The sequence below is a fragment of the Plecotus auritus genome (assembly GCF_963455305.1).
Source record: "Plecotus auritus genome assembly, chromosome: 7".
NCBI lineage: Eukaryota > Metazoa > Chordata > Mammalia > Chiroptera > Vespertilionidae > Plecotus > Plecotus auritus.
The window spans coordinates 139,490,702-139,511,834 of record NC_137774.1 but is presented as its reverse complement, the minus strand read 5'-3'; the positions used below and the strand labels follow the sequence as shown (position 1 = coordinate 139,511,834).

At 39.6% G+C, this 21,133-nt stretch overlaps 2 protein-coding genes and 1 pseudogene across 6 annotated transcripts in view; 2 read left to right on the top strand and 1 right to left on the bottom strand.

The window, feature by feature from the left end:
* NAIP (NLR family apoptosis inhibitory protein) overlaps nt 1–2,168 on the top strand; it is a gene marked incomplete at both ends in the record, with an annotated part of 30,770 nt that extends 28,602 nt beyond the window's left edge. The window contains 2 exon segments of the mRNA XM_080677480.1: nt 1–44; nt 1,804–2,168. Coding sequence (XP_080533606.1) covers nt 1–44; nt 1,804–2,168 — 409 coding nt within the window.
* SMN2 (survival of motor neuron 2, centromeric) overlaps nt 1–21,133 on the bottom strand; it is a gene marked incomplete at its 5' end in the record, with an annotated part of 51,737 nt that overhangs the window by 18,809 nt on the left and 11,795 nt on the right. For 2 of the 4 annotated variants that reach the window (XM_080679787.1, XM_080679789.1), the window contains 3 exons: nt 11,790–11,815; nt 18,420–18,470; nt 20,361–20,471. In XM_080679787.1, the coding sequence (XP_080535913.1) occupies nt 18,423–18,470; nt 20,361–20,471 (159 nt within the window). In that variant the 3' untranslated portion in view covers nt 11,790–11,815; nt 18,420–18,422. Of the gene's footprint in view, nt 1–9,440; nt 9,874–11,789; nt 11,816–18,419; nt 18,471–20,360; nt 20,472–21,133 lie in introns of those variants that run through there. The other 2 variants (XM_080679788.1, XM_080679790.1) reach the window with 2 other exon arrangements.
* Nucleotides 3,079–17,563, top strand: LOC308252769 (histone H3.3A-like; annotated as a pseudogene). Its single transcript has 3 exons — nt 3,079–3,094; nt 4,193–4,294; nt 17,080–17,563. The product of its transcript is annotated as a histone H3.3A-like (transcript).

Genomic DNA, 21,133 nt, shown 5'->3' with positions numbered 1-21,133 from the left:
CTCATTTTTCAAGACTTTAAATAATGACAGTGTAATGGAAATTGGTGAGTTACCCTCTGATAAAATATTTCACCTTGCCCTGGATGAGTGGCTCAGTTGGTTGGAGCATTATCCTGTACACCAAAAAGATTGTGGCCGAGGCCGGTTTGGCTCAGTGGATAGAGCGTCGGCCTGAGGACTGAAGGGTCCCGGGTTCGATTCCGGTCGAGGGCATGTACCTTGGTTGCGGGCACATCCCCAGTGGGAGGTGTGCAGGAGGCAGCTGATCGATGTTTCTCTCTCATCGATGTTTCTAGCTCTCTATCCCTCTCCCTTCCTCTCTGTAAAATATCAATAAAATATATTAAAAAAAAAAAAAGATTGTGGGTTCAGTTTTCGGTCAAGATACATATCTATGTTGCAGCTTCAATCCTCAATCAGGACGAGTATGGGAGGCAACACATCTTTCTCTCTCTTTCCCTCCCTTCCTCTCTCTTCCTCTCTCAAATCAATAAACATGTCCTCAGGTGAGGATTTAAAAAACGTTTCAGCTTGCATGAAAGCCAGTGACATTACTCAAGTTTTCTGCTACAAAATGTCTATACAGTTGCCTGGTTGGCGTGGCTCAATGGTTTGAGTGTCGACCTATGAACCAGGAGATTACGGTTGGATTCCTGGTCAAGGCACATGCCCTGATTGCAGGCACAAACCCTAGTGAGGAACATGCAGGAGATGGCCGACCAATGATTCTCTCTCATCATTGATGTTTCTAGCTCTCCCTTCCTCTCTGAAATCAACAAAAAAATATTTTTTAAAAATGTCTATACAGACTTTTCTCTCTCTAAAAATGTTCAACCCACTTCATTATCTCTATCTTATCATTTGTTCCCTCTAATGTCCTGGTCAGATTTGGAAGTAAAAGATGCCCTCCCATCTGAGACTATACAAAGCTCTCAAGTCTGTGTTCGTTTAAAAAATTTTTTTAATACATTTTTATTTATTGATTTCAGAGAGGAAGGAAGAGGGAGAAATAGAAACATCCATGATAATAGAGAATCATGGATTGGCCACCTCCCGCAAGTCCCCCACTGGGGATCGAGCCCACAACCCGGGCATGTGTCCTTGATCAGAATCAAACCTGGGACCGACCTTTCAGTTCACAGGCCGACGCTCTATCCACTAAGCCAGTGGTCGGCAAACTGCGGCTCATGAGCCGCGGTTTGCCGCTCTGTTGACTAATGAGTTTGCTGACCACTGACCTAGACTCTTGATTCCAATAATTAGAGGCTGTTGTTGTTTCTTGTGATTAAGCCCCTATCTAGTGGTCATTACTCATTAGTCAACAGAGCCGCAAACTCATTAGTCAACAGAGCCGCAATTTGCCGACCACTACACTAAGCACTAAGCCAAACCGGCTAGGGCAAATTTTGTATGTTTTTATTTATTTTAGAGGAGGGATGGGGAATGTCTGGCCTGCAGGCTGTATAAGGCCCATGAAATAATTTGGTCTGGCCCTTCCAAGGCATTAAGGGAGAGTTAATTAAATGTGTGACCAAATACAGCAGGATAATTTTTAAGTTGATAATTGTATATGGTCATGAGTGATGTTATAAATATCCAAATAGCCCTTGGCAGAAAAAAGGCTTCCCATCCCTGATTTATATGTATATATGTGTGCGTAAATATATGTATGTATGTATGTATGTATTTATTGGCATTTTCTATTTCCAGTGGTGATGAGGAGATTGGTTCAAATAATCTAGTCTATCATTATTGAAACAAAAGTCTTACGATTACCATTTCATAAATATTTTGCTTTTACAGCCAAAGTAGCAATCAGTGGAGGTTTCCAGAAACTTGAGAACTTAAACATTTCACTGAATCACAAGATTACAGAGGAAGGATATAGAAATTTCTTTCAACTACTGGACAACTTGCCAAACTTGCAAGAGTTGACAATTTCCAGGCATTTCACTGAATGTATCAGAGCTCAGGCCACCACAGTGAAGTCTTTGAGTCAATGTATGTTACGGCTGCCAAGTCTCACCACAATCAACATGTTTAGCTGGCTCCTGGATGCAGAAGACATCACACTGCTTACTTCGACAAAAGAAAAACACCCTCAATCTAAACACTTCAATATTCGGTGGAAATGGATATTGCCATTCTCTCCCATCATTCAGAAATAGAAGATTTAGCTAAAAACTGCTGAATCAAGAAAAATGTTGTCAACAATTCTAAAAGCCTAATTATCCAAAAACATTTTATTCAATACTATAGGCCCAGTGCACAAAATTCGTGCACTGGGGGGAGGGTGTGTGTGTGTGTGTGTGTGTGTCCTTCAGCCCAGCCTGCACCCTCTCCAATCTGTGACCTCTTGAGGGATGTCTGACTGCCAGTTTAGGCCCGATCCCTAAACCAGCTGTCAGTCATCCCTCTCACAATCCTGGACTGCTGGCTCCTAACCACTCGCCTGCCTGATTGCCCCTAACCACTCTGCCTGCCAGCCTGACAGCCCCCTAACTGCTTCTCTGGCGACCTGATTGACACCTAACTGCTCCCCTGCCGGCATGATCATCCCCAACTGCCCTCCCCTGCTGGCCCTATCGCCCCCAACTGCCTTCCCCTGCAGGGCTGAGGGGACAGGGGTACTCCAGCTAGATGAGGTGGGGCTGAGGGGACTGGGGGACTCCGGCTGGATGAGGTGCGGCTGAGGGGACTGGGGGACTGAGGCTGGATGAGGCAGGGCTGAGGGGACTGGACACCGCCATCTTGTGGCTGTGGGTGCCGCCATCTTTGTGAGGGTGCAACAGTCAATTAGCATATTCCCTTTATTAGATAGGATTGCAGGCAAAATAATATTTATAAAACATGTAAGGCATGTAAAAAAATAACAACCCTGCATGCCCATCATTGAGCTTAAGAAACATTATTACCAGTATCTTTGAAGTCTCTCAATGATCTTCCCAACTAAAGTTTATACATCTAACCTTCCATAGTCCAGCATAAGCATCAGGTTTTCAGGGTAACTGTGGTAAAGAGAAACAAAGCCACAAGGAGAGGGTGGAGAGAGGTACACTGATCTAGCTAAAAGTCACAATGTGGAAGAATTCAGGTTATATATGAAATGAGTAACTTAAGGACTAAATCAGTTACACACATAGGTGAAACAGAGTTCACTTTAACAGGGTACAGACGCGTCAGTCTTTTGTGGGCCAAGAGATATTCCCTAATCCTGGTACGATCTGTTCTGTATATTTAACTTTGGTGTAGTCAAGTTTACTTGTACCTTCCCTTTATCCACTGCCAATGTGAAGAAGAAATAGGATTTAGGGGAAAATGCTTTAATTCAGGGGCTTTGATTCAAATGCCCTGGCACTCACCTTTATGTTTCTAAACTTCTTCCTTTCTCATGAAGTAACTTCCATGTTGGGTAAAAACTGCTGTTTAAAATTTTAAATTCTGGCTTCTGTAAACGTTTGCTTGCTTAAATAATAGGGGAAAATATTCCAGAAAGGCCATAAACTATGTCCCAGACAGAGTTGTCAGTGCTGGCGTCAGGCCAGGCTTTGAGATATGATCTTCCCAACTAAAGTTTATACATCTAACGGCCGTCCCAGCACACAGGACTTTTTCTCAGAAGGTCCGGAAGTCTCGTTCCAAATTGGGAAGACAAAGAGCTGAAAAACGTATAAATAGGAAAGACTTCCACCATGTTGGGTCCCAGAATTTGAGAAGCAATATTTCCTCTGGGCCCGCTAGCGCTAGCGAAATGAAAAAGACTCCAAATAAATTTGGCTTATTAATTAAGGCGTCTTCTGATTTACAATATAACAACTCACATATCCCAACCTCTCCAACTCCCTAAAATCCTTCCACTGTGTCCACATGAGTAACATGCCTAATATCCTCAGCCTCTCTTCTAAACGTTCCCTGCACCTTCTTATTTTAGCTCCATATTTTTTCAAACGTTTTTAAAAACCAGGACCCATAGTAAGGAATAACTTCTATATTGAAAAATTTGCATATTTATATACATACTCACAACTGAAACAAGATTAGAAAAATAACTTTCTAAAACAAAGCTATATTTCACTAATATGCAAATTAACAAATAATTCAAAAACACAAAATTCTTTTTAAGAGTTGTTTATATACACTGCTTTCAGTTGTTTATATATACTGTTTTCTTTCTTAAATTTCCTTCCATCAGGATTTTACCTCCTCTATTCCACCAAAACAGCTCTTAAGACGGTCACTGATGACCTACACATTGCTAAATTCAATGAATACTTCAGTCCTCATCCTACTTTTGGTATGAGCATTTGACCCATCAGTAGCTTTCATGTGGTCCATCACTCCCTCCTCAAAACATTTTATTTGATTTCCAAGACTTTCCTCCTAATTCACTGAGAGTTCTGTTTCCTTTACTGCTTCTCCTCATATCTGATCTCTAAACATTGGGAGTACCCGAGTTTTCCTCTGACATCTCTATTTAAATGGACTTCCTTGGCTATCTCATCCTGTTTAATGGCTTTAAATTCAATATCTAGGCTAACTTCTAAATTTTCGTCTCTAGTCCAAATCTCTCCTCTGAACTCTACTCATATCCAACTTCCATTAAGAGCATCTCAAACTTCATATGCCCAAACCCAACTTCTATCCTTCCTTCCCACAAAAGTACTCTTTATTCAGCCCTAACCGGTTTGGCTCAGTGGATAGAGCGTCGGCTTGTGGACTGAAAGGTCCCAGGTTCGATTCCGGTCAAGGGCATGTACCTTGGTTGCGGGCACATCCCCAGTGGGGGGTATGCAGGAGGCAGCTGATCGATGTTTCTCTCTCATCGATGTTTCTAACTCTCTGTCCCTCTCCCTTCCTCTCTGTAAAAAATCAATAAAATATATTTTTAAAAAAAAAAAAAAGTACTCTTTATTCAGACTTCTCCATCTCATTAAATTCCATTTGCCTAGGTCAAAACCTTGTCATCCCGACTCTTTCATACTCCACCTGTAAATCTATTGGCAAATCCTGAGCTCCATTTGCAAAATACACTCAGTACCCATTGGTCCTAACAGGTTGGCCTGCTTCTTCCCTTGAAACTTATGATCTGTTTTCAACACAGCAGTCAGAAGGCTCTTCATAGAAATGCAACCATGCAACACCTTTGATTCAAAATCCTCCAATGGATTCCCAGCTCAAAGTAAATGCTGAAGATCTTACAATGGCCTACAAATGACCTGACCCCTCACTACGGGTCTTACCTCTGTCTCTTTAATCTCTCCTTCTTGCTCAAGTCCACTCAGCTGCACTGGTTTCTCTGCTGCTTCCTGAACATGCAAAACATGCTGGTCTTAGGGCCTTTGCACTTGTCACTTCCTTTGCCTGGGAGGTTCTCCCTCTATTTATGTGAGTGGCTCTCATTTCCTTCAGACCTCTACTCAAATGTCACCTCAATAAAGTTTCCTGACCTTTCTTTTTAGAAAGGCATCCCACTTCCAATCTCACTCTGCCTGACCCCTTTCCCTACTTCACTTTTCTCTACAGCATGTATCACTATCTGCCACCTTATAAAGTTCCCACCGCTATAAGCAGGAATTGTCATGTCTTGTTCACTGCTGTCTCCTAAGAAACTCGAATAGTGCCTAGCACACAAAGTTAAATAAGATTTAGCCAATCAATGATTCTCATCAGTGATGTTTCTATCTCTCCCTTCCTCTCAAAAATCAAAAATATATTAAAGAATAAAAATAGCCCAACCAGTGTCACTCAGTGGTTGAGTATTGACCTATGAACCAGGAGGTCATGATTCGATTCCCAGCCAGGGCATATGCCCAGGTTGGGCGACTCGATCCCCAGTGTGGGGCATGCAGGAGGCAGTCGATGAATGATTCTTTCTCATCATTGATGTTTCTATATCTCTTCCTCTCCCTTCCTCTCTGAAATAAATAAAAATACATATTTTTTAAAAGAAAAAAAAAAAAACTTCAAAAAATAACTAATAAGATTTGCTGAAATAAATGACTTTCCTGAACCTCTGACCACTCTCCTACTGTATTAAGTATTAAGGGAGATAATATCCAAAAATATCTTAGAAGGCAAGTAAGCTGCCTTCATAACTCAATTTAACCTGGCACATATTTGGGCAATTAAAATATGCTAAATATATAAAATATTGGCTGATTGTGATGAAAAGTGGTAAAACGCCACTTAACCTGTATAGAAAGCTTAAGCCAGCCCTGACAGGTTTGGCTCAGTGGATAGAGCGTTGGCCTGAGAACGAAAAGGTCCCAGGTTCGATTCCGGTCAAGGGCATGTACCTTGGTTGCGGGCACATCCCCAATAGGAGGTGTGCAGGAGGCAGCTGATGGATATTTCTCCCTCATCAATGTTTCTAACTCTTTATTCCTCTCTTCCTCTCTGTAAAAAATCAATAAAATATATTAAAAAAAAGAAAAAAAGAAAGCTTAAGCCATAGAACAACCCATTTTGCAAAGTTTACGTAACCCACAATGAATATTCATTTATTCAAAAAATATGTACTGATATGCTGGGCATATTGGTTTCCCCATGCAAAACCTCAGAAAGAAATAGCATTTATTTTTTATTTTTATTTATTTATTTATTTTTTTGACATCTCACGAAGCATTTTATTTTTTTTAATTTTTTTTAAAATAAATCTTTATTCAGATTATTACAATTATTTCTCCTTTTTCCCCCCATAGCTCCCCTCCACCCCTTTCCCACCCCACCTTCTACCCTTACCTCCCCCCCACTGTCCTCATCCATAGGTGTATGATTTTTGTCCATTCTCTTCATGAACCCCCCATACCCCTTTCCCCCTGAGAATTATCAGTCCACTCCCTTTCTATGCCCCTGATTCTATTATATTCACCAGATTATTCTGCTCCTCAGGTTTTTAATTCACTTGATTTTTAGGTTCGCTTGTTGATAGATATGTATTTGTTGTTCATAATTTTTCTCTTTACTTTTTTCTTCTTCCTCTTCTTTAAGAATACCTTTCAGCATTTCATATAATACTGGTTTGGTGGTGATGAACTCCTTCAGCTTTTTCTTATCTGTGAAGCTCTTTATCTGCCCTTCAATTCTGAATGATAGCTTTGCTGGGTAGAGTAAACTTGGTTGTAGGTTCTTGCTATTCATCACATTGAAAATTTCTTGCCACTCCCGTCTGGCCTGCATAGTTTCTGTTGAAAAGTCAGCTGACAGTCGTATGGGTGCTCCCTTGTAGGTAATTAACTGTTTTTCTCTTGCTGCTTTTAAGATTCTCTCTTTGTCTTTTGCTCTTGGCATTTTAATTATGATGTGTCTTGGTGTGGTCCTCTTTGGATTCCTTTTGTTTGGGGTTCTGTGGGCTTCCTGGACTTGTAAGTCTATTTCTTTCACCAGGTGGGGGAAGTTTTTGGTCATTATTTCTTCAAATAGGTTTTCAGTATCTTGCTCTCTCTCTTCTTCTGGCACCCCCATAATTCTGATGTTGGTACGCTTGAAGTTGTCCCAGAGTCTTCTTACATTATCTTCAACTTTTTGGATTTTTTTTTTTTGCTTTTTGCTTTTTCGGTTGAGTGTTTTTTGCTTCTTTGTATTTCAAATCTTTGACTTGATTCTTGTGTTCCTCTATTCTGTTTCTGGGTCTCTGTATAATATTTTTTATTTCAGTCAGTGTATGTTTAATTTCTAGTTGGTCGTTTTTCATATCTTCGAGGGTCTCGTTATATTTATCGGCCTTTTCTAGGATATTCTTAAAAAGTCTTATAACGGTGGTTTTGAATTCTATATCCAGTCGTTTGTTTTCCTCCATTTCTTTCGTTTGTGATCTGATTCTTTGACCCCGCATTTTCATTGATTCCCTGAGTTGATAAGGTAGATATTTGTGCTAGGTTTCCAATATGGCCCAGTGGGTCTGCTTCCCCAGTTAACCTGAGGTGGACACTCTTGATGCACCCCTTTGTGGACTGTGTGTACAGGCTTGTTGTAATTAAGTCTTTATTGTTGTTGGTATCACTGGGAAGAATTGACCTCCGGGTCAGTTGGCTGTAAGAATCAGCTGTGTCTATGCTGGGAGAAGCCCGGTGCTGGAGACAGCCCTATAAGGATTAGACTTGCCAAATTGCAATAGCCTCTGTGCTCAGCTTGGATGGGGTGGAGCCTCAGTCTTGGCTTCCTGTCAGCCCCGCCCCTGCGCGCACGTGCGCTTTCAGTCCTCCGCCTTCCCCAGCTCGAGTCTCCGCCCGAGAGTCCAGACTCCCCCCACAAGAGCGTGGATCCCCAGGGGCTCGCCTGGAACTGGGGTTCACTGCAGTCAGAACTGGGGCTCAGTGCAGTCAGAATCCTCTGACTCCCCTCCACTAGGGAAAGCCTGTGGCAACCCCCACAGCCTTTGTGCGCACTGGCCCGCGTGCGCCTTCAGACTTCTGCCTTTCCCAGCTCGAGTCTCCGCCAGAGAGTCCAGACTCCCCCCGTAAGAGCGTGGGTCCCCAGGGGTTCGCCCGGAACTGGGGTTCAGTGCAGTCAGAACTGGGGTTCAGTGCGGTCGGAGGCTTCCTTCCCCCTTCTGCCAGAGGAAGTCAGCCAGGCTCTCAGCGCCCTTCCTCTCTGCGCGCACAAAGCCCCTTTGCCGTACCTCCAATTCTCTGTGAGCTTTTCTCCTTCCTTCTAGTTGTAGAATTTTCACTCAGCCTGCTTTCCTGTGGTTCTGGATGGTGTCCGTTCTGTCTTTTAGTTGTAGTTTTGAAATTGTTGTGCGAGGCAGCAGTTTAGGTGTTTACCTATGCCGCCATCTTGGTTTCTCAGAAATAGCATTTATATATTAACATCTTCTGCAGCTAAACGGACTAGAAAATATCCCAAGTGCCATGGACACCAAACTTCAGACTAAACTGAAACAATATGATTTAAGAATTTGAATGGAGAGAGAGAGATATCGTCAAATGAATGAGAGATAGAACTACAAGGTGGAGATGAAGAGAGAATAGCTTGGCCAACCATATTAGGTGTGTGCATGATGAGCATGTGGAGGAGGCCAGAAGAGAGAGGGGCAGAAAGTCAGGAGAAGGTGCAAGGAGGAAAATGACAATATGACTTTCAAAAGACAATACAGCCGAAACCAGTTTGGCTCAGTGGATAGAGCGTCGGCCTGCGGACTGAAGGGTCCCGGGTTTGATTCCGGTCAAGGGTATGTACCTTGGTTGCGGGCACATCCCCAGTGGGGAGTGTGCAGGAGGCAGCTGATCGATGTTTCTCTCTCATCGATGTTTCTGACTTTCTATCCCTCTCCCTTCCTCTCTGTGAAATATCAATAAAATATATTAAAGAAAAAAAAAAAAAAAGACAATACAACTTTGGTTCCTGATTGGTTGGGCCCAGTCCTTGTGACACTCAGCTTCGGCTAGGGTTTCTTAACCATGGATTCTCATTAACATTGTTTTGTAATTGGTTGTTTCTTTATAATACTACCCCCTTTACCCTGAGTAGTTTTCTTTCTATAGACTCTACCCTTAACTATATATATTCCAAAGAAAAATATTCAGGTAGTCAAGATTAAAAAATATTTATCATTTATTTTTAAAGGCATCAGTAAAAAGCTTAACATACTTACTAAGAAAGTTACAATATACAAATGTGTTGACAGATTGACTTTTCTGCACTATATGTGACCTTGAGTTTCTTTTAATTACTCACATTTCCATTGTTCAGTTATTCAAACTGGTTATTCCCTACAAATACCTGGCTTGTTACTTAAGCACAAGTCACATACAACAAAGATAAATGTAGAAGATTGTGCCATTCAACCAAGTGCTCATGAAGAAAAGATGAAAACTGTTCACATCGACCAGGGCATATCAAAACACCCTTCTCCTTGGGAGAGAGCTGCACCTTAATTTGAAAGAAAAAAAGTCTAGATATAATTATGAAACTTAAAAACCTGTTTTCTTATAAAATCATAAAGGAAAGAGGAAATGGAAAGCAATACACTCATCAAGGTAAATAAAACTAGAATAAAAATATGCTAATACTAATTTCTATCTTTATGGAATAGTTAAATAGACTGTGAAATTCATTTGGAAGAGTAAATGGGAATAGGGAATATTTTTTTAAAATTTAAGGAGCACTGGTATTTGATGTCTTATATTATAAAACAATGATCAAAATCATGTTTTAGAAACAATTTGGGTTTGCTGTACTTGAATTCTCATTGAAAGTACTAACAGTTATTTATCACATCTCTTTATGCTTCTGTATACTGTTTGTAAAACGAATTAAAAGGAAATACAGGTGACTCTTGTTATTCACAGAAGTTATGTTCTAAAAAGTCACCAAAAACAAGGAATTTATAAATACAAAGCCATCACTCCTAGAAGAAATACTGGGCTAAATTCCTGCAAGAATCTGATCACATTTTTATCAACCAATAGATAAGTAACCTTGTTTTGTGTGTTTCCATTGAAATACATGTTATTAATAGATAGTATTGATGCATTAACACTGAACTCACAGCCAACAGCACTATATCTCATGCCCAGAATGAAGCTTAACATAAGTATTTTCGCTGCAAGGCACATCAGAGTTCTTGCACTTGGGAAACAGTAGATAACCCTTCTGCATAATGCCTGAGGGCCATTTTAAAGCATGAAATCAAAAGGCACAAAAATGTAGCACTAAGATTGTGAAAAGGACACTTATTTATAGTTTGAGCACTGAAACAAGAAAACAGCATTGCTCAACGTCAGCTGGGAACATCTATGTCAGGTGACTCAAATTTTTCACCTTTCTGCACCTGTCCATGAATTATAGCAAAAGCGCCACACATACTGATCCTGGGGTTACAGATAAATTTTAGCAAGTAGGCAAATTTGCAAATCCAGAATCTGTGAATAAGGAGGATTTACAGTAGATAAAATTTTATAAGCAAAAATTTAAAAGAGAGCAAATACAAATAGTTAAAATGTAATAGGGGAATAACCATACAGACACAGGAAAAAAAAAAAAAGGAAACAAAACATTAGAAGAAAATCCAAAAGCCATAAAAAAGGAATGAATCTGACTATATGGAAATAAAGTAGTATGACTACATAAAAAGCAAACATTTCTATCAAAATGACAACTGCTATCACTATAAGCAAGGTCAAACAAAATGACAAACTAGTTGTAGAAAAAAATACCTACAACTCATATCACAAAGGGATGGTTACCATTACAAAGAATTCTTGCAAATCAAAAGGAAAAATACATCCAAGTTGAAAAGTGTGTAAAGGTGATGTTCATCAAGTTTTCAGAAAAGATATATAGCTCTCAAACACATAAAAAGGCGCTAAACTTCACAATAAAATAATTATAAATATAACAAGACAATTATTTTCAACTATTAGATTGACAAAGACCTAAAGGTTTGATAAATTATTGGATTGGCTGTGGGAAACAGGAACTCTCAAACAATGTTGGTGGGAATATAAATTAACACAATTTCTACTGAGAGCAATTTAACAAAAATCTATTAAAATTATAAATGCATATCCTCTTCAATCCCAGCAGTTCTATTTATTTAGATAATTTTAGAAATGTACTCATACATCTACAAAAAGAATTATGTAAAAGAATAATGTCTATATATTAAACAGCAAACGACTGCAAACAGCCTAAACTTCCATGCATAAGAGGTCAATTAAATAAGCATGATGTACATTTATACATAAGAATATCCTGCAGCTATTTAAAACTAGAGTTTTATACACTGATATGGAATACATATACATCTAAATATAAACAAGAAATAATGCGGAAAAAGCACTTACTTCTTAAGGAATACTGTATGAATTACCTATAAAAAGAAAAAATTAAAAGTTTAAAAGACTGATAGATCTTATCAGATTTAATTACGTGTTATTTTTTATGGTCAATAAATGTACACAGCACAAAAATACAAAAGGGTACACTGTGAAGTCTCCCTCACAGGCTTTGTCTTCTCCTCTTCAAAGGTAACTAGAGTATCACCCTGAGATGATAATCAATGCATATACATGTACGTAAATGTTTCCACAAATAGCAGGAAGTATAATATACATAGTTCTGTGTCTTATTTTCATTTAAATATATCTTCCTGTCAAGAATGCTACACATAACAAGCAATAATGTAGTTAAACAAACAAAAGAATTACAAGAATAAACTGAATATTAGTTCAAATTTTAAAACTTTTTTTATAAAAAAGAATAACAATGAAGAATAATTCTTAAACTATAACAAGTAGATACTCTTAACAATTAGACAAGTATGAAGAAATGAGGACATTATTAACTAGTTTATTCTTTTGAGGAAGCACTATGACCACATATGATGATCTACAGAACTATTTAGAATTTGAAGCCCAAACTTAAAATTAATCAATACAGCCCTGACCGGTTTGGCTCAGTGGATAGAGCGTCGGCCTGCGGACTCAGGGGTCCCAGGTTCGGTTCCGGTCGGTTCGGGTCGGGGGAGTGTTCCCTGGTTGCGGGCACATCCCCAGTGGGGGGTGTGCGAGAGGCGGCTGATTGATGTTTCTCTCTCATCGATGTTTCTAGCTCTCTGTCCCTCTCCCTTCCTCTCTGTAAAAAAATCAATAAAATATATTAAAAAAAAATTAATCAATACACAAAAATAATTCTACAAAACAGTGTAAAAAAAAAAAAATCCAAAAGTAGCCCTAGCTGGTTTGCTCAGTGGATAGAGCATCGGCCTGGGGACTAAAGGGTCCCGGGCTTGATTCCGATCAAGGGCATGTACCTTGGCTGCAGGCTCCTGGCCCTGGTCGGGGGCATGCGGGAGGTAACCAATCAATGTGTCTCTCTCTCTCATTGGTGTTTTTCTCTGTCTCCCCTCTCCCTTCCACTTTCTAAAAATCAATGGAAAAATATCCTTGGGTGAGGATTATTTTAAAAAAAGAAAAGAAAAAGAAAAAAGCTAAAAGTAGATTATTGCCATATATATATTAGGTGGCATATTATAATGTGATATATTAATCTTACATACTTGAGAGATATAGAGGTAATGTTGTTTAGTACATTTTTTTAAACCACCACAATACAATAGGCCAGTGATTTTTCGACCAATATGCTGCAAGAATTTTTAACACATTCAATACCTGACTATTTAGTCAGGAACACTGACCTCTTTTCCTTAGATAATCAAATAAAAAAACCACAACAGCTAACATAATAGCCATCCAGTGAGAATGAATAAAAGTTATATCTGTTTTGTCAGATCAGCAAAAAATACATTTTTTGATGTGTTGCAAAATTTTAGTAATTAAAGTGTTCCACAGGATGAAAAATATTGAAAATTGCTTCAATACTAAATTTTCAGAAAACATGTAACAATTGAAAATTCATTGTTTAAAAATGGTAGGAATAGCTGGTAGTGTACTTGTTTTCCTGCCAGATTATAAAACTTGGCACAATATACAGGGTGAGGCAAAAGTAGGTTTACAGTTGTTTGTATAGAAAATAATCAGTAATAAGCAATAATGTAAGCATAAACCTACTTTTGCCCCACCCTGTATGACACAACTGTTTTCAGGCACTGGATAATACAGTGTATAGGGCTGAAATCCTTGAGAAAGGGAAACACATAAGGTGAACTTCACTTTCACCCCTTTTTTTGGCTGGACACAATTTTCAAATTGAAGCATGGAAAGTGAAACTAGAGTCAAGAGTATTGTTCTTCTTGGGTGGAAGAAATAGATTGTAGTTTGGGTCTTGGAATAAGGCAGCTGGAATTTGAAGAGCCAAGTCTAAAGAGTGATTTGAAGAGAAGGACCTCCAGAAATTTGTATAGGATTTCCATTTAGGTCCTTGACCAAATCCTAAATTATGTATACATAGGACAAAATCCCACAAAGCCTGGAAGAAACAGTTGCTGGGTGGGGATGTGGTAGGGGACTGAGAGCTGAGTAGAGAAGTCTGAGGTGGTACATACAGAGTTCCATCATTTGCTGTGTGGCCCAAAGCAAGTCATTTCACCTCTATGAGCCTTTCTCATCTGTGTAAAATGGGAATAATTATAGTATCTAACTCGATGGTGCTATATGGATTAAATGGAATATCTACATCTAGCACACACAGTAGTGACTAAAAAAAAAAAGCTATTATTATTTAAAAAAAATTTCAGCCGAAACTGGTTTGGCTCAGTGGATAGAGCGTCGGCCTGCGGACTGAAGGGTCCCGGGTTCGATTCCGGTCAAGGGCATGTACCTTGGTTGCGGGCACATCCCCAGTAGGAGGTGTGCAGGAGGCAGCTGATCGATGTTTCTCTCTCATCGATGTTTCTAACTCTCTATCCCTCTCCCTTCCTCTCTGTAAAAAAATCAATAAAATATATTTAAAAAAAAAAAAAAGAAAAATTTCACATGGCAGTTTCTAGTTTCCTGTACAATAAAAATGCAAATTAATAGATACCTAAGAGTCTACTGAAACCAAGATTTATAAAATAAGATTTTTTTACTCTTCACCATAAATCTTTATGTAAACACAAAGACTCAATAATACTCAGATACACTGCTTCACCTCTGTCTTCTGCCTGGAAACCAAGAACTGGTTTTATTTAAAATGGGCTATAGCTCAACTCACAATTATACACCATTTTAAAATGTGCAAGGTCAATTTATGTCACAATAACTAGTAATGAAAAAAATCAGAATTTCAAACCTCAAAAATTAGTTTATCCAAAAGCTATTCCAATTTTGGTATCTTCAAAATGTTACATATATTCCCTTACAATTAACTTTCAAAACCATTCATCTACTTGCAGGATTTGCTATAAAGGAAAGTCTTTAAAGCTAACAAAAAGTAGAGCTGATGTTTAATCTTTCATGATGGGTGAAAGATTTGATCTGAAAACAACTTGGAAATCTCTCCTCCATTTACCATTTTCTCTCTTCTTGTATATTCCCTCCATCCTATGCTCTTTAAGCAAAAAACTGTGCCAGATATTGTAGACCAGTGGTCAGCAAACTCATTAGTCAACAGAGCCAAATATCAACAGTACAACGACTGGAATTTCTTTTGAGAGCTAAATTTTTTAAACTTGAACTATATAGGTAGGTACATTGTTATTAACTTAATTAGGGTACTCCTAAGCTGGCCTTTGCTAAAAACTCAAGGGGCCAAAGAGCCGCATGTGGCTCACGATCCACAGTTTGCTGACCACTGTTGTAGACATAAAGAATTAGATGTAGTGCCTTGCCTCTAACGACAGAGGAAAGACAAATACTATAAACATAAAGATAACATAATGAGAAAAGATATGTAATAGAAACAAGTAGAGAGCAGATTCAAAGAGGGAAAATTATACAAACGGGGAGATAAGAAGGCTGACTGGCATTAGGAACAGAGGTAAGACATTTGAGATACTTTGGGCCTTGAAATATACAATGCTTCTGGCTTTGTGTACTTTCTGTCTAGAAGACTTTAACCAATTTCATCCCCTGCCTAATTTTTCTCTTCATCCTTTTAGACTTGCTTGGCTCAATAACCTAGCTGAAGAACAACGTCAATGAAATGAAAAATGACTTTAATCAAAGAATGAAATATAGGTAATTATCATTTATTTATTTATTTTTAATTCTATCTTAATTTTATTGTTGAAATTACTACAGATGTTCCTCCTCTTTGCCTCCCTGAGTAATTTTACTTTCAAATGTGATTTAGGTAATTTAAAAAATTCCCCTCCCAGAAATGCATCTCCCATTTTGAAAATCAAAAAGGAAATAGGGTTTTCAAAATTTGCTTTTTAAGGCAACATGAAAACATCTACCAAAAGTCATAATAATATCCACAACTTTTATCAAATAGCCACAACACCGAAGTTTACCTTAAGGCTATGACAGAATAGAATCAAATCACTACACATAAGGAAGTATTTACTGCAGCGTTATCCAGAATGCTAAATTGAAGGAACAGTGGCATAACCTACTGACAGGCTACATCCCTGGTAGGGGGCATGCAGGAGGCAGTGGATTGATGTGTCACTGTCACATCAATGTTTCTCTCTCTCCCTCTCCCTTCTTCTCTCTCTAAAAGTCAATATAAAATCTTAAATAATAAAAAAAAGGGTGATATTGGCCCTGGCTGGGGAGCTCACTTTGTGAGGGCACAGTCCCAATATGCCAAGGTTGTGGGTTCAATCTTCAGGGCATATCCAAGAACCAACTAATGAATGCATAAATGGGTAGAACAACAAATAAGTATTTTAATCTCTCTCTGTCAATTCAATAAATAAAAATGTTAAAAAAAATGTAATGTTAAGTGGACACACACATACACAATAATGGCATCCACATCAAAATATAGATGAATATGAACCAAAAGTGTAAAGTAATATGTGAAAAAAAAATACATCCCTAGCTGGTTTGGTTCAATGGATAGAGCAACAGCCTGTGGACTGAAGGGCTCCGGGTTCAATTCCAGTTAAGGGTATATGCTGGGTTGCGGGCTTGATCCCCAGTAGGGGGTGTGCAGGAGGCAGCCGATCAGTGATTCTCCCTCATCATCGATGTTTCTATCTCTCCCTCTCCCTTCCTCTCTGAAATCAATAAAAATGTATTTTTATAAAGTATGTCTGGCTGTCTGACGACAGTGACGCCGTTTTACCACTGATTCTAAGAATCTCTTTATTGAAAAGTATGTTTTTTCTTTTTTAAAATATATTTTTATTGATTTCAGAGAGGAAGGAAGAAGGAGAGCTAGAAACATCAATGATGAGAATCACTGGTTGGCTGCCTCCTGCATGCCCCCTACTGGGGATCAAGCCTGCAACCTGGGCACATGCCCTTGACCAGAATCGAACCTGGGACCCTTCAGTTGGCAGACCAATGCTCTGTCTACAGAGCCAAACTGGCTAGGGCAAGTAAGTTTTTCTTTCCACACCACCAACCAACAAGTATTTGATGAAATGATAGATACCTTGATATCATCAGAATTCTAGAGGGAATATAGATAAATCTTTTATCAAATAGCTTTGGGTGTTCGCAGCCACCGTCGCTCTCCAACACCTGCGCTGCCTCCAGTTCACCGAGCTCCAGCCCAAGGAGAAGGGGGGTAAGTAAAGAGGTCTCTGTACCACGGCTCGTACCAAGCAGAATGCCCGCAAATCAACCGGGGTCAAAGCCCCAAGGAAGCAGCTGGCTACCAAAGCCGCTCGAAAGAGTGCGCCCTCCGCTGGAGGGGTGAAGAAACCTCATCGTTACAGGCCCGGTACTGTGGCACTTCATGAAATTAGACGTTATCAGAAGTCCACTGAACTTCTGATTCGCAAACTTCCCTTCCAGCATCTGGTGCGAGAAATTGCTCAGGACTTCAAAACAGACCTGCGCTTCCAAAGTGCAGCGATTGGTGCTTTGCAGGAGGCAAGTGAGGCCTATTTGGTTGGCCTTTTTGAAGACACCAACCTGTGTGCTATCCATGCCAAACGTGTAACAATTATGCCAAAAGACATCCAGCTAGCACGCCGCATACTGGAGAACGTGCTTACGAATCCACTATGATGGAAAACATTTCATTCTTTTTTTTTTTTTTTAAATATATATTTTATTGATTTTTTACAGAGAGGAAGAGAGAGGGATAGAGAGCCAGAAACATCGATGAGAGAGAGACATCGATCAGCTGCCTCCTGCACGCCCCCTACTGGGGATGTGCCCGCAACCCATGCACATGCCCTTGACCGGAATCGAACCTGGGACCCCTCAGTCCACAGGCCGACGCTCTATCCACTGAGCCAAACCGGTCAGGGCAACATTTCATTCTTTTAAAAAATTTCTCTTCTTCCTGTTATTGGTAGTTCTGAACGTTAGGTTTTTTTTCCATGGGGTCAAAAGGTACCTAAGTATATGATTGCAAGTTGAAAATAGGGGACAGAAATCAGGTATTGGCAGTTTTTCCATTTTCATTTGTGCGTGAATTTTTTTAATATAAATGCGGCGACATAAAGCATTAATGCAAGTCAGATGTTTCAGTGAACAAGTTTCAGCAGTTCAACTTTATAACAATATAAATAAACCTGTTAAATTTTTCTGGACAATGCCAGCATTTGGATTTTTTTAAAACAAGTAAATTTCTTATTGATGGCAACTAAATGGTGTTTGTAGCATTTTTATCATACAGTAGATTCCATCCATTCACTATACTTTTCTAACTTAGTTGTCCTACATGCAAGTACATGTTTTTAATGTTGTCTGTCTTCTGTGCTGTTCCTGTAAGTTTGCTATTAAAATACATTAAACTATAAAAAAAAACAAAAAACAAACAAACAAATAGCTTTGGCATCAAAATGTCTTCAATATTGTTTTATATTAACTTTTCCATATTTTAACATTTCATATTTTAAAAGTATGTTTTCCACAAACTATAAAATTTACACAAAAGATTCTCTTCTATAATAATGGCATACTTACTCCTTAATTAAAATGTGAGCACCTTCCTTCTTTTTGATTTTGTTTGAAACCCTGGAAGGAAAATAAAGAAATTTAAAAGAATAGTATACAGATATGAATAAACATTTTGTTTCACGTAAGACATTTTACTAATTCTATTTAACAAAATAATATTGAAAAATAAGTTTATAGCCTTATAATGCTCTTTAAAAGTGATCAGATCCGTGGCCAATATGGGTCAGTAGTTAGAGTACTTGCCCTTGAACCGAAGCCGGTTTGATTTCCGATCAAGGGCACATACCTGGGTTGCAGGTTCAATCCCTGGCCCTGGTCAGTGTGTGTGTGGAAGGTAACTAGTCAATGTGTCTCTCTCACATCAATGTTTCTCTCCCCCTGACCCTTAGATTCCACTCTCTAAAAAAATCAATGGGAAAAATATCCTCAGATGAGGATTAACCAAATTCCCCTGCCCAAAACAGGAAGACTAATGAGATTGAAAAATAATTAAGAAAGTGTGTCATCAAATTAGAAAATTTATAATCAAAATAATGTAATATCGTGAAAGATTTAAAAATATCCTAGCTGATCGATGTCTCTCTCTCATCGATGTTTCTAACTCTCTATCCCTCTCTCTTCCGCTCTGTAAAAAATCAATAAAATATATTAAAAAAAAATAATAATAAAAAAATAAAAATAAAAATATCCTATATAATAAAAGCCTAATATGCAAATTGACCATCATTCCAACACACAAGATGGCCACCCCATGTGGTCAAAGATGGCCACCCCCATGTAGACACAAGATGGCCACCACAAGATGGCCAGCAGGGGAGGGCAGTTGTGAGAGATCAGGCCTGCAGGGGAGGGCAGTTGGGAGGGACCAGGCCTGCAAGGGAGGGCAGTTGGGAGCGACTGGGCCAGTAGGGGAGGGCAGTTGGGAGGGACAAGGCCTGCAGGGGAGGGCAGTTGGGGGCGACCAGGCCTCCAAGGGAGGGCAGTTGGGGGCGACCAGGCCTGCAGGGGAGGGCAGTTGGAGGCGACCAGGCCTGCAGGGGAGGGCAGTTGTGGGGGACCAAGGCCTACAGGGGAGGGCAGTTGTGGGGGACCAGGCTTGCAGGGGAGGGCAGTTGGGGGCAATCAGGCCTTCAGAGGAGAGCAGTTGGGGGGATCAGACCTGTAGGGAAGGGCAGTTCGGGGCAACCAGGCTAGCAGGGAAGGGCAGTTAAGGGTGACCAGGCCTGCAGGGGAGGGCAGTTAGGGGTGACTGGGCCAGCAGGGGAGGGCAGTTGGGAGCAATCAGGCCAGCAGGGGAGCAGTTAGGCGTCGATCAGGCTGGCAGGGCAGCGGTTAGGGGGTGATCAGGGCTGGCAGGCAGAAGTGGTTAGGGGCAATCAGGCAGTCAGGCAGGCAAGTGGTTGGGAGCCAGCAGTCCTGGATTGTGAGAGGGCAGTCAGACATCCCTCGAGGGGTCCCATATTGGAGAGGGTGCAGGCTGGGCTGAGGGACACCCCACTCTGTGCACGAATTTCATGCACCGGGCCTCTAGTATATATATATTTAGATATATTTTTACTGATTTCAGAGGAAGAGAGAGAAATAGAAACATCAATGATGAGAAAAAAATCATTGATCGCTGCATATCCCCCATTGTGGATTGAGCCCGAAACCCAGGCATGTGCCCTGACCGGGAATTGAACTGTGACCTCCTACTTCAAAGGTCAATACTCAACCATGAGCAACACTGGCTGGGCACATGAAAGATTTTTAATTGCACTATAATTACATCAAACGGGGACAACAGAAGAGTAATTTAAGCCTTAGGCAAATAGTTGTATTTTTTAAACTTTAAGGTAATTTTAAACCCTTAGGATCTGGCTAATTTAACAAATTACCTTTTTAGTCACAAGCACAATAAAGTCACAACCACAAAGTGTCGGGAAAAGATGTTGAATGATCACTTACCATATAGTAACCAGTGTGATAGCCACTCATGTACCAAGAGATTAACATACTTCCCAAAGCATCAGCATCGTCAAGAGAATCTGGACATATGGGAGGAGGTGGGGGAATTATCTGGAAATGAAGAAAAATATACTTTAAAGTCAGTAAACAAAAATGTGAAGTCTGGAGATTCATTTTATGGAGACAATGCTGAATGTTAACTGTATCTTTCCCTAAATTCCATGTTATCTATTAAAAATTTTTAAAATCTGACATTTGAAGAAAGTCAACCAGTAACAACAACAAAATTAAATTGAACAACAATAAAAAAACAATAGGTCACATAAAATGTTTAAACATCTTGATTTGATTAGATGTATTTTTCTGTTCCTTTATGAAACTATGGGTAAAAGACCAAGCATAAATACTTTGATGGTTTTCCTTTAAAAAACACCCTAACAGTATTGAAATAAAGGTGTTGGGTGAACATCTGCACTGCCCCTACCCCAACACACACAGTTGGCTAAAAACTGTCTTTGTATCTAGGCTACTGTTGTTATCTAAAAGTCTACCAGTAGATATCCAAATAGTCTACTTGGTCACAAGCAAACATCCAAGCACACCTGGAAAGGAAACACATAAATCCCTGTATGCAGTATACTTAAATTCTTTCAAATAGGAACAACCTCCCTATAGAATAAGGGATACAATTTCTACCAGGAAGGAAGCAGGCATGTAGGGCTATGAGCTGGGGCAATAAGAGGAATGAATCAGTCTGATAGAGAAGGGCATTA